This window comes from Cucumis melo, chromosome 10 (genome assembly GCF_025177605.1).
Source record: "Cucumis melo cultivar AY chromosome 10, USDA_Cmelo_AY_1.0, whole genome shotgun sequence".
In the NCBI taxonomy this organism is placed as follows: domain Eukaryota; kingdom Viridiplantae; phylum Streptophyta; class Magnoliopsida; order Cucurbitales; family Cucurbitaceae; genus Cucumis; species Cucumis melo.
In genome coordinates, this window is record NC_066866.1 from 15,076,444 (window position 1) to 15,099,056 (window position 22,613).

The 22,613-nt window shown below is 34.6% G+C and overlaps 1 protein-coding gene and 1 long non-coding RNA gene across 2 annotated transcripts; one reads left to right on the forward strand and one right to left on the reverse strand.

Moving 5' to 3' along the window:
• Positions 1-929: 929 nt before the first annotated feature.
• Positions 930-1,802, forward strand: LOC127151476 (uncharacterized). Its single transcript, XR_007824464.1, has 3 exons — positions 930-997; positions 1,108-1,175; positions 1,723-1,802. It is a non-coding gene; the product is annotated as an uncharacterized LOC127151476 (long non-coding RNA).
• Positions 1,803-15,010: 13,208 nt separating this feature from the next.
• LOC107991704 (uncharacterized mitochondrial protein AtMg00810-like) lies at positions 15,011-16,206 on the reverse strand. Its single transcript, XM_051090583.1, has 2 exons — positions 15,786-16,206; positions 15,011-15,669 (listed from the first exon to the last, which is right to left on the reverse strand). Exons 1-2 carry the CDS (start codon positions 16,204-16,206, stop codon positions 15,011-15,013), a joined length of 1,080 nt encoding a protein of 359 aa, XP_050946540.1.
• Between the last annotated feature and the right edge of the window lie 6,407 nt (positions 16,207-22,613).

Consider the following 22,613-nt stretch of genomic DNA (forward strand, 5'->3'; position numbering starts at 1 on the left):
TATATTATCTAAATCAACATAAAAAACAACATATTGAATAGATGGGGTTTAGAATTTTTCCAAATGTTATCTACTCTGTCATCTTGGTACGAAATTATTGCAATTGAAGTTGGTCATTGTTCTAGTTATGATATCTAATTTTACAAAATGTCCTTAAGTGGTTCAAATGGAATCGTATAGTGGCTCTGGCTTATTGGAAGAAGCAATTTGTGGAGAAGGTTAGCTATGGTATTTGGCCAATGCTACTAATTAATGGGTATTTTCCATTCTGTGATTTTCTTGGTGCTAACACCACATACTCGGTCACAGTTTCTTGTCAATATTTTGTCTGCTTTTGGCATTGATGAACTGATGCTCTTAAAGATAACTTATTTCAAAATATTACTGTCCAATCTCTTTATTCTTAGTAAATTGTTGTGCTGTATATTCGTGGTTAGGGTTTGTTGATGTTGTATTTGATGGTAGTCATTGCAACCAGATAGTTTTCACTATTGCTCATGCTCTACCTTTGTAGATTGGTTATATGCTGTGTTCATTGTATTGTAATCTCTTTTCACATCCTGAGTCAATGATTACTTTTGCGTCAACAGTTAACTAACCATTCGCTAGGAATTTGGATAGAGAGTGCAATTAAGCTGCATAGAAGTTTATAACACGCTTTTTAATTCACTTGTATAATTATGGGTTTGCTTCGATCATGTTGAGAGTTTTTGAGGAACTTATTTGGGATTCTGCAGCTGGGATGGGCTTGGAAATATGGTTCCTGCTGAAGCCATGCACCTTTTTGTGAAAATATTGGAGGTCAATGCGAATCCAACACCAAAAATCCATGTGTATTGTTGCATCTCATTTTAATTAATTAATAGTTGTTTGATCTTGATAGTAAGAAGAGCCAGGAAATGGAAGCAAACTGAGTCGTATAGTCGTTCATCTCTTTGGACTCCTCCTTCGAGTCGTAATTTCTTTCCCTGCACTAAGCCTAGTCTTAATTACTCATGTAAGACAGTTCGAAATTGTTATTTGTTTCTCTTCTTAAAACAAAATACTATTATGTGTAACTACACTTGTATGTTTGTTATTATTGTTTCATTTTTGGGGATTTTTCAGCTCCTGGAAAGACAAGAGGTTTCCTTCTGGTTCATACAAATGGAGGGCTTAATCAAATGCGCGCTGGGGTTTGTAATCACTTTTTTTTTTTTTTGCACTGTCTTCCTCATTTTCCTCACATGATCTGGTCCCTGTGTCTGGAATAAGATTTTTTTGTTCATACAAATTAAGGTTCATTTGATTCTAGGAGAAAATGTCGATTTAATGCTTTTTGGTGGTTGAAACATCACACAGAAATACTTAAGTATCCCTAGTTACTAACAAGCATCCAACTATACACTAATAAATAAAGTCAGAAGAAGGTTGGTGGACCCACAAAATAGCGATACATTTTAAATAATTCTGGTAGGGATATTAGAAAAATTCCAGTAATTATATAATGAGATCAGTTCATGATAGTATAATCTATATTCATGTATGAGACAAATTGATAAATTACTTCACAGATGTAGGCTTAAGCAGTAGTTGTAATTTCTGTTTTCACATCATATATATATATATATATATATATATATATATATATATATTAAGGTTTGGTGAATAATATTGTGTCCGTCATATGAAATACAGTACAAATGTTTGAGACCTAAGGTTGTTCCTACCCTTCGATTGCAGATATGTGACATGGTTGCAATAGCACGTATAATTAATGCAACCCTCGTGATTCCTGATCTTGACAAGCATTCATTTTGGAATGACTCTAGGTAGATTTGAATTTTTTATCTCTAGTCTTCTTTTGTTGTTTATCTGAAGTTTTTCAATTCATGTTCGTTTGTTGTGCACCAACTTCTCAGATATTTTTGATGAAGATCATTTTATTAATGCTCTTTCCAATGATGTAAAAGTCATTAAGAAGCTTCCTAAGGAGTTTGCTACCATTCCAAGAGCAGTTATAAAAAACTTATAACTATGTTTTTTTAGAATGACCAAAAAATTGAGCCAAATGCTACTGGTTTAGTTGCTTCAGCAAGTCACAATGACTGTCAAGATCTGACAGTAACGAAATCGACGAGCTCTCTTCTCCAACTAAAATACTGTGAAAGTAAGTTCTGATATTTCTTCAAACCAGGTGCTTAGACTTCCTTAAGGTTGATAGAAACTTCTTTTTGTTCGAGAGAAAGAATTTTCTGTTGCAAGTATTTGTAGTTAAAATTTCATAATTGGAACTTGCTTTTTTGGCCTCAAGAGAATATTGTTAGTTAGGAGGACTTTGATTAGCTAGGTATATATATCTCAAATGGTTCAATTTCGCAGCAGTTATTTCAAGTTCCAAAATTCAAGTACTTAGAAATTTTTGTTTACGCGTCATGTCATTTTTTTTCTCCATTGTTTAACTTTCTCTATAAAAACAATGCTGCCATTGATGAGTAATTTTCTAAAATTAAGAGTAAGATGCTCTGTAGAGGGACAACTGTAAGCTCTTCTTTGGGCCAATTGTTATCTCGTGGTGAGGTGAATACTGCTGATAAAGTTGGTGGCTATGTTATGTTCTTCATGTACTCTTTTGGTTTTTTTTTTTAAATTCACGGAATGAATTTCTATTTTAGTTTGATATATGTTGAGGGTGTTAAGAATATACCAACCTAGTTGAGATATTCAAGTACACCTTATATATCTTCTAGTTTCTTGCTAAAAAAATTATACATTATTATTTGTTGTGTACGTGTTATTATTGATAATGGAGATTCTTGCTACAATTGTTGGACCGGTATGGCAACTCTAGATGAGTGAATAAGGTTTAGTTATACATTTTAATAAATTTGTATTCCTTTTACTTCTTTGAAGTCTTGGATGATGCCTTCTTGAACCGGACATGAATCTTTCAATTCATTTGGCTCTCCTCTCACGCTTATTTATTGCTTTTATTTCAATTCATTTGGCTTCGAGCAACTTTTTTATCATTAGAAATGTAAGAAGAAGAGCTAAAGGTATGTAAAGCTTTCCTCCTCATTCTCTTGAATCATAAGGTTTTTGTTTCCATTTTTATTCATCTTAAAGTATCAGCAGATAATGAAGTTACTATAACTGAGCATCTAATAAATGAGAGTCAACTTGATGTGCTGATTATGATAACTGAGCAATAAGTTGAAAAGTAAAGCAATCATTTTTATTCACTTTCTTGATCCTGATAAGTCCAAGAGTAAAGATGATTTTATTCATAATTACAAGAATCTTAGAATGGATTGTTGGTTGTTGATTGTGTATTTTGTGTTGATATGTTTGTTATGAAATGCAATTGTAGGAAAGGGGAAGGCCTTTAATAACACTAGAGTGAAGCATAGAGTGAAGCGGTCGATTAAGGTGCCCACGATTAGTAACAAGCTAGCAGATATGATGATTATTCATGGAGGAAATATGGCCAAAAGCCAATCAAAGGTTCTCCACACCCAAGGTATAAAAATATGATTGCTTTACTTTTCAACTTATTGTGTTGATGTTGCTTATTTCTTTATAGATTGATATTGGTTTTCATAATAATGTTATGTAAAAAAATGTTGATTATTCATTTGGCGGGCAATATTATGAGCTAATCAATTACAAGAGTTCATAGGTTGCCACATAAAATGTTTTTTTTTTTTATTTGGGAAAAGGATTGTATATGATTGCATCTATGGAATATTTCTAATAATAGATTGAAGAGATTTAGGAAAGCCTGATGACTGAGGTAGACTAAAGAGAGTTATGTGGATTGGGGTGTGGATATAAAATCTTAAAAACTTTTCATCCTTCTCTGCAATTTTAGTACTTCAAACAGCTTTGTTATTCTATATAAATGGTTTATTTGGATATTGTTTGTAGATAATTGAAGTCATATCGGGTTGAAAACTAAGCGATTGTGCAGAGATTGCCAAATGACCGTTGAAAATTGAAGACTGAGAAGGCATTTAGGATTTTTAATTATTTAATTCTTGTATTAGAATCTTTTTTCATGTACTATTGTAGAATGTATATACATAATATTAAGATTTTATTTTGTGTATTCAAATGTAAAAGACAAATATTATAGTTTCTAACATAATATGAATTTCATTGGTTTGTTGGCGTGTGAAAAACATATTTATCTACATTGATCCAATGTCGGTCTATAGGACAATAATGTGACAATTAAATAAAAATAAATTTGTAAAAATGAATCCAAAAACTAGGCTTTAATGTCGGTTTTAAACCGACATCAAAGTTCAACCGACATTAAAGGGCTTCAATAACACTATCAAAGATGTCGGTTGAAAACTGACAGACCGACATTAAAGAGGCCTTTAATGTCGTTTTTAAACCGACATTAAAGCCCAACCGACATTAAAGGGCATCAATAACACCGTCAAAGATGTCGGTTGAAAACTGACATTAAAGGCCTTTAATGTCGTTTTTAACCCGACATTAAAGCCCAACCGACATTAAAGGCCTTTAATAACGCTCACAAAGATGTCGGTTGCCAAGTGACATTAAAGGCCAAAATTCTTCTAGTGATATGTCAAATGTTATATTATGATGCGACATTTATAGGAAGTATCTTTTGTGTATGTGTCGTTATATCTCTTCGTGATCTTGCGATCTAGGTGGTCTTGTGATGATGTGTTGTTTTCTGTTACAAAGCTAACATTTGCTATGATGTTTATAGTATATTGTGTATTAATGAAATCAATCGCGAGATGTAGGTGGGTATTTCATGAAATTCATAAGATGCTTGTTAAGATATGTCCTAGGTCTAAGCGAGGGGAGAATCCCAGGACGATGTGGCAGAAAATGATTGTGAAACGATTGGTATCCTAGGAAACTCGTAAGATGCTGGTTGAGATGTTTCCCAAGTCTAAGCGAATGGAGAATCCCAGGCCAGAAGGCGAGAAATGAAATGTGAGACGTTGGTGGAAATCCCAAGAAACTCACGAGACGCTAGTTGAGTTGTGTCCCAGGTTCAGGTGAGGGGAGAATCACAGGTCCCAGTGATGAGAAATGATGGTGCGGTAATGCTTGTCGTGTGGAATCCTTGTAATGGTTGTGACCATGTGTCACATCCCATTCGACATGCATCCTAACTTGCCATGCGAGACGCGATATTCCTTGAGTATTTTTGGTGCGTTAAATGCCAAAGACACTTAGCTTGAGGACCTAAAACTTTGCTTACTCACCTAGTAGCTTCTTTAACTTAACTTATAACTTATAAATAAACTTTAGGCGATAAAGAAATTTAATACAATAGAAGTAACCAAAACTTAAACTTTTATTACTTAAGTTATGCGTTTACAGCACTTTATAAAAATACATAGATACAACTCTTAAGCTCTAAACTAAATGCCTTGGTATCCTTTCTTTGCCTAGCAAGCTTCTTACCCTTTCCTTTACTTTGCCCTTAATGCCTGATACTTGAAAAGTAAAACTTTAAAACATAAGTCAAAAGACTTAGTAAGGTCTTAAGAAAACCTTTCGTGAAATAACTTCCAAAACATCATTTGTTCACATCAAATCACTTAAACATATCTTTTCACATAAACATATCATATCGCATAAGCATACATTTCACATAATCACACATTAGTTATAAATACATTCCTTTCACCATGAACCTGAATCATTCTCTATGCAAGACTCATCACCTCAAGTTTAGACTACTGAGATGACCTTTTCATCAACATCATCCAAGAATATCTTGATTCATTTCTTGTAGCTCAGACCAAAGCGTAATATACATCTTTTGCGCATTGTCTTGCCTAATTTCACCATGCATGCCTTCTATACATGGCATCATTTACTCTTTACATACACATAACAGTTAGCTCATTGATAGAAAGAAAACTAATGATTTGAACACTATTTCATAATTATTAGAATAACATAAAACATACTTTGATCATAGCATAAATTTTTTATTTGAAATACCTTTGGAAACATTCATAAATTAAACATTATTTCAAATTAGTAGAAGCTTAAAAAAAAAACTTTTAAACAAAGCAAAGTATTTTAAGAAAAACACTCGCAATAACTTGGTTCCTTAAACTTAATTACTCCTACACTTCTTTTCGCGTAGTCCTTCAACAGAACTTCAGAACTTAGTTTTCTCTTCAATCTTTCCGAGTAACAACACTTAATAATTTGACTTCACCCCTATTTATACTAATCCTAAAATGGATTATTCATGCTCAAACTCTTAATATTTTGCCAGCTCCTACTCTTAGTGGTATACATGTGAACTTCATATTTAACTTAATCATGTTTAGTTTAATCTTCTACAGAAGTTTCCTTTACCCTTCTCGCCTAGCCTTCAGTTTGTGGGAAAACTCAACCCACGTTCTAAGGTCTCCTCGCCCTCTCCTCTTCATCTCTCAAAGATCTCCAAATGCCTACTTCTTATCACCTGACACCAGTCAAAATGCCTTCTCTTAAACACTTAGTTAAATTTTAGCCTCTCTTAGGTACATGTCTCACACCATGTTTGATGAGAGGAAAGCCTGTGATTGTGAAGTGATGAGATTATATATATCTGTTATATATATGCTTACGTTTTGGCATTGATATTAATTATATCTAACTTATTGTATTGCCCAAAAAGGTATTTCCTAAACTCATTACTCACTAAGTATTTGACTTACATTTTAAGTTTTTCTCTCCTCAGATTGATTAGGTGTTGAAGCCAAGTAAGGGATGGAAGCCAAGTAACTAAGAAGAAAGAGGATGGTTATGTAGACTTGTGCGGCTTGCAAGCGGGGTCATCCTATCTCATGTTTAAGCAATCAGTTAGTAAGCACATCGTTCCTTAATGCCCAAAACTCAGTTCAGAAGAAAGGCGAGTGCTACACCTAAGTTGGTGAGGCCAAGCTCGAGAGTAAAAGAGTCGAAGAATTGAGCAAAGGAAACGAAGCCCTGAAGTTTGCATTGAGTTGGATTGGTTGGGAGACCGAGGAGAAGGATGAAAGAAAGACCTTACACCTCTAAGTACTCTGGCTCAAGAAGCAGTGTTAAGCGGTGGAGGAAGAAAAGTGGGTCACAATTCAATTTTAGTTTTATGTTCCATGAGAAAAAAGAATGTAATTTGTAATGTATAATCTTATAAAGGTGTGAAGTTAATAAAGAAAAGAAGTTATGTATTATACTGTTTTATTATTATCTCTTGAGGTATCATCTAGGAGTTAAAGTTGGGTTGTGTTCTGTAATCGTACTAGGTGATGGAGCAAAGTTCAAAAGTTGGAAATTTCTATTGAAATAAAACGGCCCAAGTTTGAGGCAAAGGCTTCGAAAAAAGCACATTCAAGATATTGTTCATTGTTTATTGTTTTAAAAGGTTTATGTTAAGCTATTTGAAAACCTATCACTCATTGGGATCATTTATCTCAAACTCTTCAAAATGTTTTCCCACTTTTTAGGTAGAGATCATATCCTCGGAGCCTGATTCGCCATCATCTGTTTGCTAAAGGATTTTGTTTTACTATCGTATTTGTATAGTTATTTTGAACCTATGTTTAGTTAGTCGTTTAATCACATCAGACTTAGATTTAGGAGGGCTAAATTGGAGTATGTTTCTATGTAATTATGGTTTTTGTTAAATGTCTTTGTAAAACTTACGTAAAGTTGGTTTAATAAAAGAGTTGCACTACATTTATATGTGTTAGCTTTCGTTTGCATTTCATTTAAAGGCTAAAGATTAAGGGTCAGCCGGTGTCGTTTAGAAGAGGAGTGATATCGGTTGACTTCACATTGTCTCTCGGGTCTAGAGTAGTCGATCTGGAAAGGGGTGTGGTAGGATTGATCTCAACCTTCTTGAAGAATTCAAGTATCTCCTCGTTATTTTTTAATTCCTTCCTTAAATGTGTTAGCCTAGAAGGAAACGAGGTTTAGCTATATAGTTTCTAACAACATTTGAAAAAGAAGAATCATTAGATGCAGTAGGGTTATATGGTACCTTTTTCTCTTCATTGACATTAGAGTTAACATTAATAGATTTTGGTTCATCTTCAGATAAGAAAATATTACCATGCTCATTTAAAGTCCTACCATTACGTATAGATCACACTACATTAGAATGGTCGAGTTGGGCAAGTAACTTGCCTTTACCTTGCATCTTAATAATAGCAATAACCAGTTGGTTCTATTTATCTCCTAATTCTGAAATTGAAGCATTCATTTTAAGCATACAATCGTGCATTGCATTCCTAATTTACCAGTTGCATTACCTGTTTGTTTAGTAACCCTAGCCAGATTCTTTTCAAAATCAATTTTGAAGCTATTTGAACTAAAAGATAATTTAAATAGGATTCCTTCAAGATACGTACCTTTCCCTTGTAACGAGGAAGAAGAGGAAGAAGTGTTAGACAACTTTTGGTCTTGTGGACCTCATCTAAGGTTGAGATGATCCCTCCATTCGGAGTTATACGTGTTGCTTTGGGGGTCATTCCTCCTAAAACCACCTTTCAAGTCAGGACATTAATCGTTATAGTGGCCAATCATGCCACATACTCCACATGAAGCTATCTTGGGAACCTTGCCCTTCATAAGAGAGAAAAATAGTTTAGTGCGCAAATTAACTTGGTCATTCACAGAATTTTCACTAGACAAAGTGTTATTAGATTCCAAAGATCTACTACAAAAATTTTGAGAAAATTCGACCATCCTTGAAATCAATGTTTTTGCTTCAGAAGGGGTTTTATCAACTAAAGCACCTTTTGTTGCATCATCGACTGAATTTCTATTCGACAGTAGCAAACTTGAATAAAAGTATTGGATTTGTCCCTATCGGATAATTGGTGATAAGGTAATTTGGCACACAATTTGTTGTATCTCTCCTAGTATTCAAACAAAGTCTTCTTTCGATATTGTTTAGCATAAAAAAAATATTTTAAAATTGATTGTGCTCTAGTAAAAGAAATTTTTTTATCTAAGAATGTTTTCTTTAATTGTTCCTAAGATGTTATAGTTCTAGGATCTAAATTTATCAACCATCTCTTTGCCCCATCAGCACCATTTTTGATGACGAAAATGTTTAGCTAAAATTAATGCAAGGTAAGGTCATTTAATGACAAAAAAATTGCAACTAAATGAAATTATTATTAACAAAAGTTTGTTAGAGTTGCAAACAAAGAAAATTGAACATGGAAATCTTACCGTTTTCTCCCAAAAAGTATTTATAATTTTTCCTACTTAGTATGTTTTACCATAGTATACGAGAGTAAAGGTCGAATCCTAGGGAGTGCTTGATGGAATATAAATCTTTCTTGTAATCGAAACTGCTGGGAAGAATTGTTAGTAGAAAGAGAAATTATAAAAAAAGTAATGCAAGAATTTAAAGAACATTTGTTTGGACAAGAATGAAAAGAAAATTGAAGTAAGTTTTAATCAAACAAAACAAAAACTATAATTAAACTTCTCTAAGAAATAAAAGAGGCAAGGGCATTGGTTTTGGGTGCAATCTTTATCATAGGGTAAGAAAACAATGATTCTTGGTCAAATTGTTTGGGAGTTTTGCATAAATCCATAAATAATGTGTACAATATTCAAGACCTCTAATCGACAGAAATGCACGATTATCCATTTGAGGAACTCACTTATTTAAAAACACAATTATTCTAAACAATAACAGGCAATGAATCTTTTCCCAAGATTATGAATTGGAAAATTTCGACAATTACCAAATTCAAAACAATTGTCAGAATCATACTAGAAATTAAATTTAAGATTCTTGGAAAGTAATAATTCTTCGCTTCATTTTCACAAGAATTGTACATTGCATATTTGAGGGAAATAGTAAATTGAATTGAATAAATTAAAGTTGTCCAGCAAAATGTGGGACCAATTTCAATTATATAGAAAATGAAGCAATTCTAACAAGAACTCAAATTACACCATATTTAAGAATTGTTATCAAAATTCTAATAAGAGTCGTAAAAGCATTTCAACAAAACTCATTAATTATTCAAAAGAAAAATATATTGCATACAAAAAGTACAAGATGCTTTGAGAATTCAAAAAACAAACCTAAAGAATTAATTTGGAAACAAAACACATGAAAAAAAGAAAGTAATGTTTTTGAAAGAAATTAAAGGAATTCAACGGCAATCTTGATAAAAATAATGAAAACACTCGAAAGATAAGAAAATCCCAATGCCCCTAACCTCACCTAGAACTTACCCCTCCATTTGGATTAAGCAATTTTGCTGGAAATCGGATGGTCTGTGTAGGAAAACTGAAGAGAAAAACAGTGGAAATTTATTTATTTGGATAGAAAGATTGTACAAAAAATTGAGAGGAATTGAGTTATGATTAAAATTTGGGGAGAAAGGAGTATGTAAAGAAAAAATATGGAATGACAGCCACTGGGATTCGAAGCCACTACCTTGAAGACGCGCGCAAAGTGGGAAGACAGGAATGACGAAAGTTTTTCAGAAAGATAAAGAGGGTATCATGAAAATAACATTGAAAACAAATGAGGAAAATCAATTCTCCAGGAGTAGAGATTCGAACCCGCGATATTGAGGAAGCGCGCGACACAGATAAGCGACACGTGGCTCGCAGAAGTTGGGTGTGCGGACGAAAATTTTCACATTGGAAATTTTCCCTGCTAGTCCCGGCGTCGGGAAACTGTGAAAGCTTTATTTTAATAGCATATTTTCTTGATTTTCTTCATCACACGTCGAGATAAAACAAGTCAGTCCCGATGGTTCTCAATTGACATTGGAAATAGAAACATAGTTCTCGACGTGTAGCACGAGATGTTGGGATAAACTCGAACATTTATTATGTTTCAGAGCCTTATTTCCAACGCTTCATGCATGGCATCGGGAATAGGTATATAGGTCCCAACGGATTGCATGAGACATCGGGATAAACTCAAACATTAAATACGTGTCAAAGCAAGATCCCTGACGCTTCTTGCATGATGTCGGAAAAAATGTACCTACTCCTAACGCCATTAGTGATTCGTCGGGACAGTATTGAACTATTCTTGATGAGTAGCTAACGGCGTCGGAAGTTCCCCTATATATTTTGTTTCAGTTCTCTAAAAGACAAAATTGAAATTTCGAAGAGAGAGAGGAGAAGAAGCAGGAGGAGGGGAGAAGAGTTTGTCGCTTACCTCCGTGCCTTGCTCTTGCCGTCGTTTTCCTCTCCGCCACCGTCTCCCTCGTCATCTCGCCGTCGTTCTTTCATTTTTGGTAAGTTTCAAACCCTTTAGATTTTTTATTTTTGATTTTTGATTTTAGATTTTAGATTTTATATTTTAGATTTAAGTTTCAACATATATGTTTATGTTTCGACATAAATGTTTAGATTGTGGAGATTGTAGTTTATGTTTTGGGTAATGTTTCGACATAAATGTCTAGAATGTAAAGATTGTAATTTATGTTTAGGGTAATGTTTATGTTTATGTTTATGGTAATGTTTATGTTTCTGTTTGTATTCTATGTTTAGAGTAAAGTTTTGACATAAAGGTTTAGATTGTAGAGATTGTAGTTTATGTTTAGTGTAATGTTTATGGTTATGTTTAGGGTAATGTTTCTGTTTCTATTTGTAGTTTATATTTAGGGTAATGTTTTGACATAAATATTTAGATTGTAGAGATTGTAGTTGATGGTTGTTCTGTTGTATGTATGTTGATGCTTTTGAATGTATATTGATGGTTGTTCTGTTGTTTCATACAAATGTATGTTCTATTGTACGTATATTGTATCTATTTTTGATATTAAACTTGTTGTGTATTTCAGCATTATGTGCAATGGAGGAACTCAAACAGAGAAAGGAAAGTTGAACATTATTTTAGCTAGTTTGATCATAGAGACATGGGCGACATGTGTAAAGAGGGTAGTTGAACATTATTATGAGCCGCGTCCAGAGAAATATAAACTTGCTTGAAACAGAAAGAACCCTAATTCTGGTGGTTCAGAAAATGAGGAGCAAAAAATGACAAGATCGAGAACCGATCATATATGTCATAGAAACTTCCTTACTTGCATATTAGGTAATATGCAAGTGAGAAACTTGTCATTTTCTGCTCCTCTCTTTCGAATCAATTTTCTGAACCACCAGAATTAGGGTTCTTTCTGTTTGAAGCAACCTCCTGAACCTCATAATAATGTTCGATTTTCCTCTTCGCACATCTTGCCCATGTTCCTATGTTCATACTAGCTTTAGTGATGTTAAGGCAATGTGCAGAAGTTGAGAAACTAGCCTCGATGCTTTAAATTACGTTTAAGTTTTCATTTTTACTTTGTATTATTTATGTAATTTATATTTGAATTAACTACGAATGTGTACTTTGTTAACATTTCAATGAATAATAAATTCGATTTGGTATTTTAGTAATTTTTTATTTTATGTTAATTCTAATTCAATTTAGAATTGTAATAATTTTTTATTGAGTTTAAATTAATTAATAAAAGTTAGATTTTATGTTAATTTTTTATAAATTCTACGTTAACTAATAAAAAATTAAATTTGATAGCATTGTCAACGCCACATAATAGACGACACCGACACACATAGCAACGTCTATATGAGGCATTGTGGCGCTGTTAACACGTGTTAGTAGTTTTGCACTGCCGACGTGTTGACCATGTCAGTGAAGAGTGCATCGGAGTAAGCTTTGGCAACGCCATCCCGTTCTCATGTCTGAAGAGGCGATGCTGATGCTTTTCTCATGACATCCTTGCCGATGTCAGGGTAGCCTCTCTCGACGTATTTTTCGATTATGTCGATGCATATTTGCGTTGACATACCCCCTTCTTCTTGTAGTGGAACTCCAAACTTCTACCATGGCTGCTTCTTCCTTCAAGCTTTTTGGCATCTCCGTCACCTCTATTCACCTCCATTCACAACCTTTTTCCTTTTTCTTCTTCCTTGCTTTCTACCTCCAGCTGCCTTTGAATTTTTGGTAAAAAAAAAGAAGAAATAGCTTGGGCGATGGAGAGTCATATAAAAAAAAGCAGTGGTTTCCTTCTCTCTCTACTCTTTTGTCCTTTTATAATTCTTTCCTTTTTATTCTTTAATTATCTCCATTTTATTTTATCCTTTCATTTTTTTTATCTAATAAAATTTTGAATTATTAAAACAACTTGAATGAAAAGTTTTGCCATTTTTCTTCAACCATTAAACAACTTAAATTCAACTTCGTATAATATATGACAACAACAAATAATCTAAAGAAATTCTCGGGTTTACAACTTACCTCCCCCTACAATATTTCATCCTTGAAATTTAGAAGTCCTTAGGCGAAGAGCGTCAAGTAACTCCTCCTCATCTGGTCTTCTGATTCCTAGGTTGCCTCTTCTATTCCGTGATGTCTCCAAGGAACATTCACGAGTGGGATTGTCTTGTTCCTCAACACTTGCTCTTTGCTGTCAAGGATTTGAACTTCTTCCTCCTCATAACGCAAGTCTTCTTTCAGGTCCATCAGTTGCACTTGCAACACATGTAACAAATCTGAAATATATTTCCTCAACATAGATACAAGAAAAACATCATATATTCGAGCAAGTGCTGGCAATTCAAGTTTATAGGCTGCTGGCCCAACTCGTTCTGTTATTTGTAAGGATCAATATATCTAGGACTCAACTTACATTTCCTCTCAAAGAAAAGAAAACCTCTCCACGGAGATAACTTGAAGAAAACTTGATCTCCAACTTGAAATTCTAAGTCTCTTCATCACTATCTCCGTAGCTCTTCTGTCAATCTTGACCTATTTTCAGGTTCTGTCTAATCAGCTTAATACTATCTATCGTGACTTATACTGACTCAGGATGAACTAACTTTTTCTCTCCCACTTAGTTCAAGCACATAGGAGTTTTTCATAGTCTGCCATACAAAGCCTCAAATGGTGCATGTCGCTACTAGACTGATAGTTGTTATTATAACCGAACTCCGTAAGTGATAAGTGGGTATCCTAACTTCCTTTAAACTGGAGGACACATGCTCTTAACATGTCCTCTAAGGTCTGGATTGTCCTCTTTGACTGACCGTCTGCTTGGGAATGGAAAGATGCACTAAACTTCAACTTTGTTCCCAATGCTTTTTGTAAACTAGGATTTATCTATAGTTTCCCTTTGGATCTTATAGGTTAATTGTGGCATTTTAGATGTTTTATTAGTTCATGTTTTTATGTTTTATGTTTTGATCTAAATGGCAGTTGTATCTCTGGTTAAGAAGTAGTAATGTCTTACAGGAAAACATAAGGAATGGGAGCGGGTCGCAAGTTGAAGTCCCACTGTAGAAAAAAAAGGTGGGCTGACAAAGCATACAAGAAATCCCATCTTGGAAGTGATTGGAAGAAACCATTTGCTAAATCTTCTCACGCAAAAGACATTGTTCTAGAAAAGATGTAAGATGATTTTATTTGTGCTGTGCTTTTATGAGGCTATCGTTATGGAAACTATTACATAGTTTTATGATCTTAATAATTTTGGTTTCCCCTATATATGAAAGATTTTGAATGTATTTTGTATTGCCTTGCTTTTTATTGATGATAAAGGTACCTATTTATACAAATTACAAATGAGTGAATATGGTAAATTACAATAGAATCAATTTACAATAAATGCCTAAATAATGGGAGAGGATTGTGGATCTTGAAATATCAAATCAATTTACAATAAATACCTAAATAATGGGAGAGGATTGTGTTTGAAATATCTTCTAATATCCTCCCTCAAATGGATGACTCAGGTTGAGTCAGTAGTTTGTCTCGAAGGTGAAGGAATGTAGGAGATAGGAGTGGCTTTGTGAGAATATCAGCAAGTTGGTTGTTGGAAGAGATGTAACGGATGGAGATGTCTTTCCCAAGAACTTTTTCCCGAACAAAGTGATAATCAATTTCAATGTGTTTGGTGCGAGCATGAAAAACTGGATTATGAGCCAGAGATATAGCGGAAACATTGTCACAGCATAATGTTGGTGATGTCTTAAGGGGAACATGAAGATCACATAGAAGCTATCTGATCCAATAAAGATCGACAATAGTAGTGGCAAGAGAACGATATTCTGCTTCTGTGGAGGAACGAGAGACGGTAGATTGCTTTTTAGAAGACCAAGATATTGGATTAGAACCAAGAAAGGCGATAAAGCCGGAGGTGGAACGTCGATCAGATGTATCACCTGCCCATTCAGAATCACAAAAGGTTTGTAGAGAAAACGAACCTTTTCGAAATTTTATTCCAAGGGTTAGAGTACCACAAAGATATCTGAGGATGCGTTTGACGGCTAAAAAGTGAATGACAGCTAGTTTATGCATGAACTGACTAACACGATTTATAGAGAATGCAATATCAGGACGAGTGAAGGTAAGATATTGCAAGGAACCAACTAGTCTGCGATAAAGTGATGGATCATTAAATGGTGGTGCAATTGTATAAAGATCAAGAGAAGTAGACATTGGTGTGATACAAGATTTGGCAAAGGTCATTCCAGATGAGTGGAGGAGATCATTAAGATATTTTGCTTGGTTAACAAATATGCCATCAATGGAGGATTGGATTTCGAGACCAAGAAAGTACTTTAAATGACCATGATCAAATATTTTGAATTCCAGGGCCAATTGGTTTTTAAGAACAGAAATGTATAAATAGTTAGGTTCAGTGATAATGATGTCATCTACATACAAAAGTAAGTAAGTGAGAGAGGATCCGACTGATCGAATGAATAATGAGGGATCAGTTGTAGAGGCAACAAAACCAAAAGTGAATAAATAAGATGTAAAACATTCAAACCAAGCGCGAGGGGCCTGTTTGAGACCATAAAGACTCTTGTGGAGGAGACACACATGATTGGGACATTTTTGTCTTGGAAGCCAGTAGGTTGAGCCATGTACACTGTTTCCTGAAGAATACCATGAAGAAAGGCATTTTTGACATCTAAATGGGTTAAGGACCAATTGTATTGAGCAATAAGAGCAAGAATGATGCGTATGGTAGGTTTCTTAACAACAGGACTAAATGTTTCATCAAAATCAAAACCTTGTACCTGATGATAACCTTTAGCAACCAGTCGCGCCTTGTGACGAGCAATAGTGCCATCGGGATTATATTTTATTCGAAAAACCCATTTACAACCAACAACATTCATAGATGGAAGTCGAGGTACTAGGGACCAGGTACCTCGTGCTTGAAGAGCATTGAATTCCTCATGCATTGCAGTTCACCATTATGGATATTTGAAGGCTTCTGTATATGATGTGGGAGTTGGGAGAGCAGTTGTAATGTGAAAGGCCTTTGGCTTAAAAATACCTGATTTTGCTCGAATTTGCATAGCATGAGTATTCCGGGGAGGAGGTGGATCAGGTAAGTTAATTGTGGTAGCATTTATCTCATTTCCTATATTGACTGTAGATGAAACATTCAAAGACTGACAGGTGACATTAGTATCCATAAAAGATGGGCAAGTAATGTCAACAATGGGAGGGTGAATAGGTGCGGATTGGATATTGAGAATAGAATTTAAGGGTGTATGTTGTGGAATGTTTAGTAAGGTGAGTAGTATACTTGGATCAGAGATGGATAGGGATTGAGATGGAGAAGAGTTGGTGGAATTTGCATAGGGAAAGATTGTTTCATAAAAGATAACATGTCATGAAACTATAGTTTGTTTGGTTAATGGATTGTAACAAATATAGCCTTTGAAGATATGAGGATAGCCTAAAAATACATTTGGTGATAACATTTTAAATGAGAAAGAGGGCATTCGAATAATAAGAAAGACTGTAGTAGAGAAGGCGTAAGGTCAAAATTCGAGAGGAACAGAGGAATGGAAAATTAGAGACATTGCAGTTTCAACTATGTGACGATGTTTACGTTCGGCTATACCGTTTTGTTCAGGAGTGTAAGGACATGATTTTTGGTGAAAAATACATTTGGAATAAAAAAATGATTGTAAAGTGGTGTTGCAAAATTCACCACCACCATCTAATCGAATTTTTTTTAATTTTTGAGATATTTGATTTTCAATGAGAGGAACAAATTTTTGAACAATAGATGGAACATCAGATTTGTAAGCAATAGGAAAAAGCCAAGTAAATTTTCTAAAGTTGTCAATAAAGCTAACATAATATCGATTTTCATTAGAAGATATTATTAGAGAGGGTCCCCATACATCGTTGTGAACAAGTTCAAGTGGTGTAAGAGAAGTTGATAAAGACATAGGAAAAGGTAATTTTATCATTTTTGCTTTTAAACAACTTATGCAATTGCAAGTAGAAATAGAAGAAGACATAGACAGACCATTGCGAGATAAAATAAAACTAAGAATTTTGGGAGCAGGATGACAAAACGAAAATGCCATAATGATGAATCTTCTTGTTTTGCATGAAAATTAAAAGATTTGGAATGCATGGTGGATGTGGATAGAGTAGAACTATTGGGAATAGGATAAAGACCATTGATGCTTTCACCGGTATAGAGAGTTCAGCCAGTGACTTTATCCTGAATGAGGAACCCGTCAGTATAAAAAACAAAGACACAATTATTGTCAAGACAAAATTTGTGAACAGATAATAGATTTGTAGCAAGTTGAGGAGCATGGAGTATTTTGGAAAGATTAAAGGTATGAGAGGGAGTTGAGAGTTTACCGCTGCCAGTATTTTCAATATTTAAAGGTTGACCATTTCCCACTGTGACAGTTTCCTCACCATTATAATTATTGGATAGATTGAGATTTGCTAACTTATTTGTCATGTGAACGTTCTATCCACTGTCAGATAACCAAAAATTGTTAGTATTTTCACTAGAGATTTGATAATTCATAGAGTTTACCGTCATTGCCGCTAATTAAGAGGGTGAGTGTCGGTCTTGATATGAGAAATTCATGTGATTATAGCAATCGAGAGCCCCATGTTCTTGTTTGTGACATATTTGACAAAAGATGCGGCCATTATATCCAGAATTTGCTTCAAGCCTAAAGCTGGGCCCATGTGAAGGAGAAGACCCAATAATACCACGCTGATTGGGATGAACTGGGGTGAAGTGGGATGGTGGGAGAAATGGGCCATGATTATTGTAATTGGGCTAAAAGTGATTGGGCTGTGTACCGAAATTATTATTGCTTCCTAAGCCACGCGATCCTGAAGCAAAATTTGTCCCACGATTGGAAGAATTTGGGGAAGAATTAAAAATAGGGTTACCAGTGGAGTGGAAACGGCGTCCTCGTCCGCGGCTGCCGTGATGCTGAGATGGGTGAAACGCCGCCATGGCTGTTGGAATGGCTTCAATGGCTGACGTTTTGGCCATGGTTGTTTCTTCCGAAATGAGAAGGGTGTGAAATTCTTCAAGGGAAATGTTGCCGCTGCGAGTTCGAATAGAGGTACGAAATGCGTTGAAGGAAACGGGAAGGCCATTGAGAGTGAACAAGGACTTCTTCATCTTCAAGAGAGATAGAGGCGGCAACAAGCTTATCAATAAGGGCTTTAATGCGAGAGGTGTATTGATCAATGCTTTCAGAAGGGGTTTTTTTTTATGGTATAGAGAGCTGACCTTAAATCAAGAATATTGGATCGGGTATTAGATGAGTAACGTTTCTCTAGAGAAAGCCACAATGCCTTAGAGGAGACTGAGCCGACAACGTGGGCAAGGGCAGAGGATAATAGAGTGGCATTTATTAAGGTAATGAGAGCTTGGTCGCGAGAGAGCCATTGAAGATACTCGGGGTTGATTTCGGAGTTGGTTCCAAGAGTTGAAGATGATAAATATTTTGGAGGACAAGGAAGGGTGTCATCAATATGGCCAAAGAAAGAATGGGCTTTGAGGATGGAGGAAACTCTATATTTCCAGAGAATATAATTTGTAGAATCTAGTCGGATGGGTACGAGGTTGCAGATGTTGGATAACAAAAAGAGTGTAGAGGTGGTAACAGATGAGTTTGATGAGGATTCCGGAATGGGATTGGAGGTTTCAGAAAGGTCAGATTGGGAGCTAGGAGTGGCCATTGAAGAAATATGTGTGAGGTATGCAAATTACTTTGAGGAAGGCTTTGATACCATGAAAGATTTTGAATGTATTTTGTATTACCTTGTTTTTTTATTGATGATAAAGGTATCTATTTATACAAATTACAAATGAGTGAATATGTTAAAATTACAATAGAATCAATTTACAATAAATGCCTAAATAATGGGAGAGGATTGTGGATCTTGAAATATCAAATCAGTTTACAATAAATACCTAAATAATGGGAGAGGATTGTGTTTGAAATATCTCCTAATAGTATAGACCCGAAAGATGGAATGGAAGCATAGAGTCTTGATGTTTGTCTCTTTGCTTGATCAGAATTTAAAAGATCTTCACAAGATCATCTTAGGATCTGTTTCTAACATCAAGAACAACTAAGATCCATGGAAGAACATGTACACACGTATCTTGCAAGTAAATCAGATGTAAGGAAAGGAAATTTTGTAAAGTACCGTTGCATGTGTGCCTTGTATCTGATTAATCATAACCTCCTCGTTTTCAGGCAACTCAAATCCTAGAGACAAAAGTAGGAAAAATATCGCACACTTACTTTTTGGAAGTAGCTGCCTTAAGACAGTTGATCAAAACTTTACTTATTTGCTTCTGAAATGCTCGTACTTCTATTGGTTGTTATGTTTAAAACTTTTGTTGATGGAAATGGATAATCTGTAGGTTTTTGGATGGGTTGTTAGTTTACTCCTAGCATGTTATTTCATGCTGCTCTTCTCAAAGGCGCTTTTGGAAAATCCCTCTCTTCGTTTCCTCAAGGTAATTTGTTTGAAACCTTCACTTGCGACAGTTATATATTTTTAAATGTTTTCTGAGTTCAAATGTGTTTGATGTTACCTTGTGTTACCGTTGGTTTGTAGGATGCAGCACAAGCGTTCCTTCATCTTCTTTCTTTATTGAAAGAAGAAATTCCATATTTTAATTATCTAACTCAGTGTTCATTAGCCGATGTGATGGGCTGTAATGGTAGAATTATTACTTCCGACGTTGAGAGCCCCACTGAACTTGAAAGATGGCAAGGTCACTTTTCAATTTATGATAGTAGAATTATTACTTACTGCACGTTGTGCGACCACTGCACCATGAAAAAATTATAGTTGTTGAATTTTATTTATTTTTTCTTATTCTTTTTTAAGGATGATCTATCTAACTTGTTGATACGTTACTTAGTTGAACTTCTCACTTTCATTGTTTTTGGAGTCAAGTCGTCTATATAAACATCGACATTATTAAGATTTCATTTTTTATACATACAAATAGAAGAGAAATATCATAGTTTTTTAAAAAATAGTGTTGACATAACCTGAGATAATTAATGTCGGTTTTTAAAATATTTGGCATCATACAAAATGGACAATAATGTAACAATTAATAAAAATAAATTTGTAAAAATGGATACATAAGATAATGTACAATGTCAATTTTAACTGATATTATTGGGGATCTATGATGTCGGTTTTAAACTGACATTGTTGGCCTCTTTAATATCGATTTTAAACCAACATTAAATTTCAACTGACATTAAAGGACTTTAATAACTCAATCATAGATGTCGGTTTAAAACCGACATCATACCTCTTTAATTTCGTTTTTAAACCAACATTAAAGCTCTTTAATAACCATATCATATATGTCGGTTTCCAACCGACATTAAAGTCGAAGTTTCTTCTAGTGAATTTATTTATGTAATTTGCTAATGTTTGAGTATTTCCTAATTTTCAATTTAATTTAGAAAGATATTCTACTAAATTCTTCCACTGCGAAGGGCTATAATCTCTTCACTCCTTTGAACGGCTATAGGTGACAGGTCTAGTATTAGGGCCGCTTGTAGCAGAAGATTTGGATGCAACTTTTTTTGGTGCTATTGGTTGGTTTGTTGGTTTGGTTTATAAAAATGATGAGAGATAGAGAGGTTTGTTTACACGAGGTTTTTGGAAATACGTGTTTTGTGGAGTTGATGTTGTATTTTTATTGATTTGATGCGACAGGGTTCGATCTAGTTGTAGTACTTGGTTCTTCGATTCTCTCTTGGTTGAATACATACGTTTGATGTATGGAAGAAAAACACTTGACACTATAAAAAATCGGAGTTCTGTCGATGTCGAAAGAGGCGTTGGGGAAAGCAACGTCGTAAGAACATTCTTGCGACGCTGTGAAGAAGACGTCGGTAGTATGGAGGTCTGGCAACGTCGCATAAACAACATCGATAGAGGGTGCAGCTTCCACGACGTTGCGAAAATATTTAATTTAAATAATAATATAGAATTTTCACGATGCCATGCATGTACACGTCGTCGTTGCTTGAATAACTCCTGACGTTGCATGTAAGACGTTGTGAGAGGTTAACCTTTTGACGACGTTATGTTGATTGCGTCGCAAAGGTTGAACATTTCAAATATTTTGACAATCATATCACGACGGCAAATTGCATGGCATCGTGAAAGGTCGCACCTCTATCGACTTAGGGTAGGTAACGTCGCGAGATGTGTGACGTTTTGATTGCTTTTGATAGACTTCTCAAGACTCCGTAAGTGACTGCGCCAGTAGTTCTTGGAGAACCGATGATGCCATAACTGACGGCGTCACAAGTGGGGTGTTCTATCGACATTTTTAAGCTACGTCGGGAGATCGCCTCTCATTTTAGTGTTGTTCAGAGAACACAGAGGCATGCAAAAGAGAAAAGAAAAGAGAAGAGATAGAAAAAAAAGAGAGGAGAGGGATTGTCGTTCACCGCTTTCGTGTTTGCCACTGTCGTCGATCACTACCCACCATCCTCGTGTCGTTGTCTATTTGGTTCGTCGTCTCTACTGGTAAAAATAGTGTATTTTGTTCTTTTTTACATTTCTAAAAAAACATATTAGATTATATGTATAAATTGTATCTTGTATATTTTATAAATTTTGTATGTGTACGTTAAGGAGTAATGTACATTGTATAAATATTGTATGTGTATGTTAGGGGATAATGTATATTGTAGAATTTATAAAATTTAGTACATTGAATAAGTAAATTTCTTTGTAATTTAAATTGTTAATTGAATTTGTTGGAGTTTTTTTAGTTATATTGTATATTTAATTGTTTAAGAACCAAATTCTACGTGTGGATGAAATTTTAACAATTGTAAATATGTTAAGGAATGATTATTATTGAAATAATGATATTGATGAAATTTTTTAAATGTATGATATTTGATGAAATTGAAACTTTTTATTAATGTGTTGCGGCAATCCTGCAGTTAATGATAACCTGTAGTTTATTATTTGTGAACATGAGTTGTTTGTTATATGTCCATAGGTACTATGTCTCAATTGTCCGCTAGTTTTGATGAGAGCGATGATTTATTCGATTTAAATATCGAGGAGTTCAATATCATTCCAAGCACGTCATCAGTTGGCGACACATCTTATTAGTCACCGTTACATAAACAATTATTTATGCATAAGTATATATTTTTGTTATGTTTATTAAATTATTCTGTTTTCCTAGATGCCTCTCAACATATTGTTCCACTCTTAGGAGATGACAACACTCCAGGAACCTGGAGTTGGTTAGATATGTTGCACAATATGAGAAGATCCCCATATCTATCGC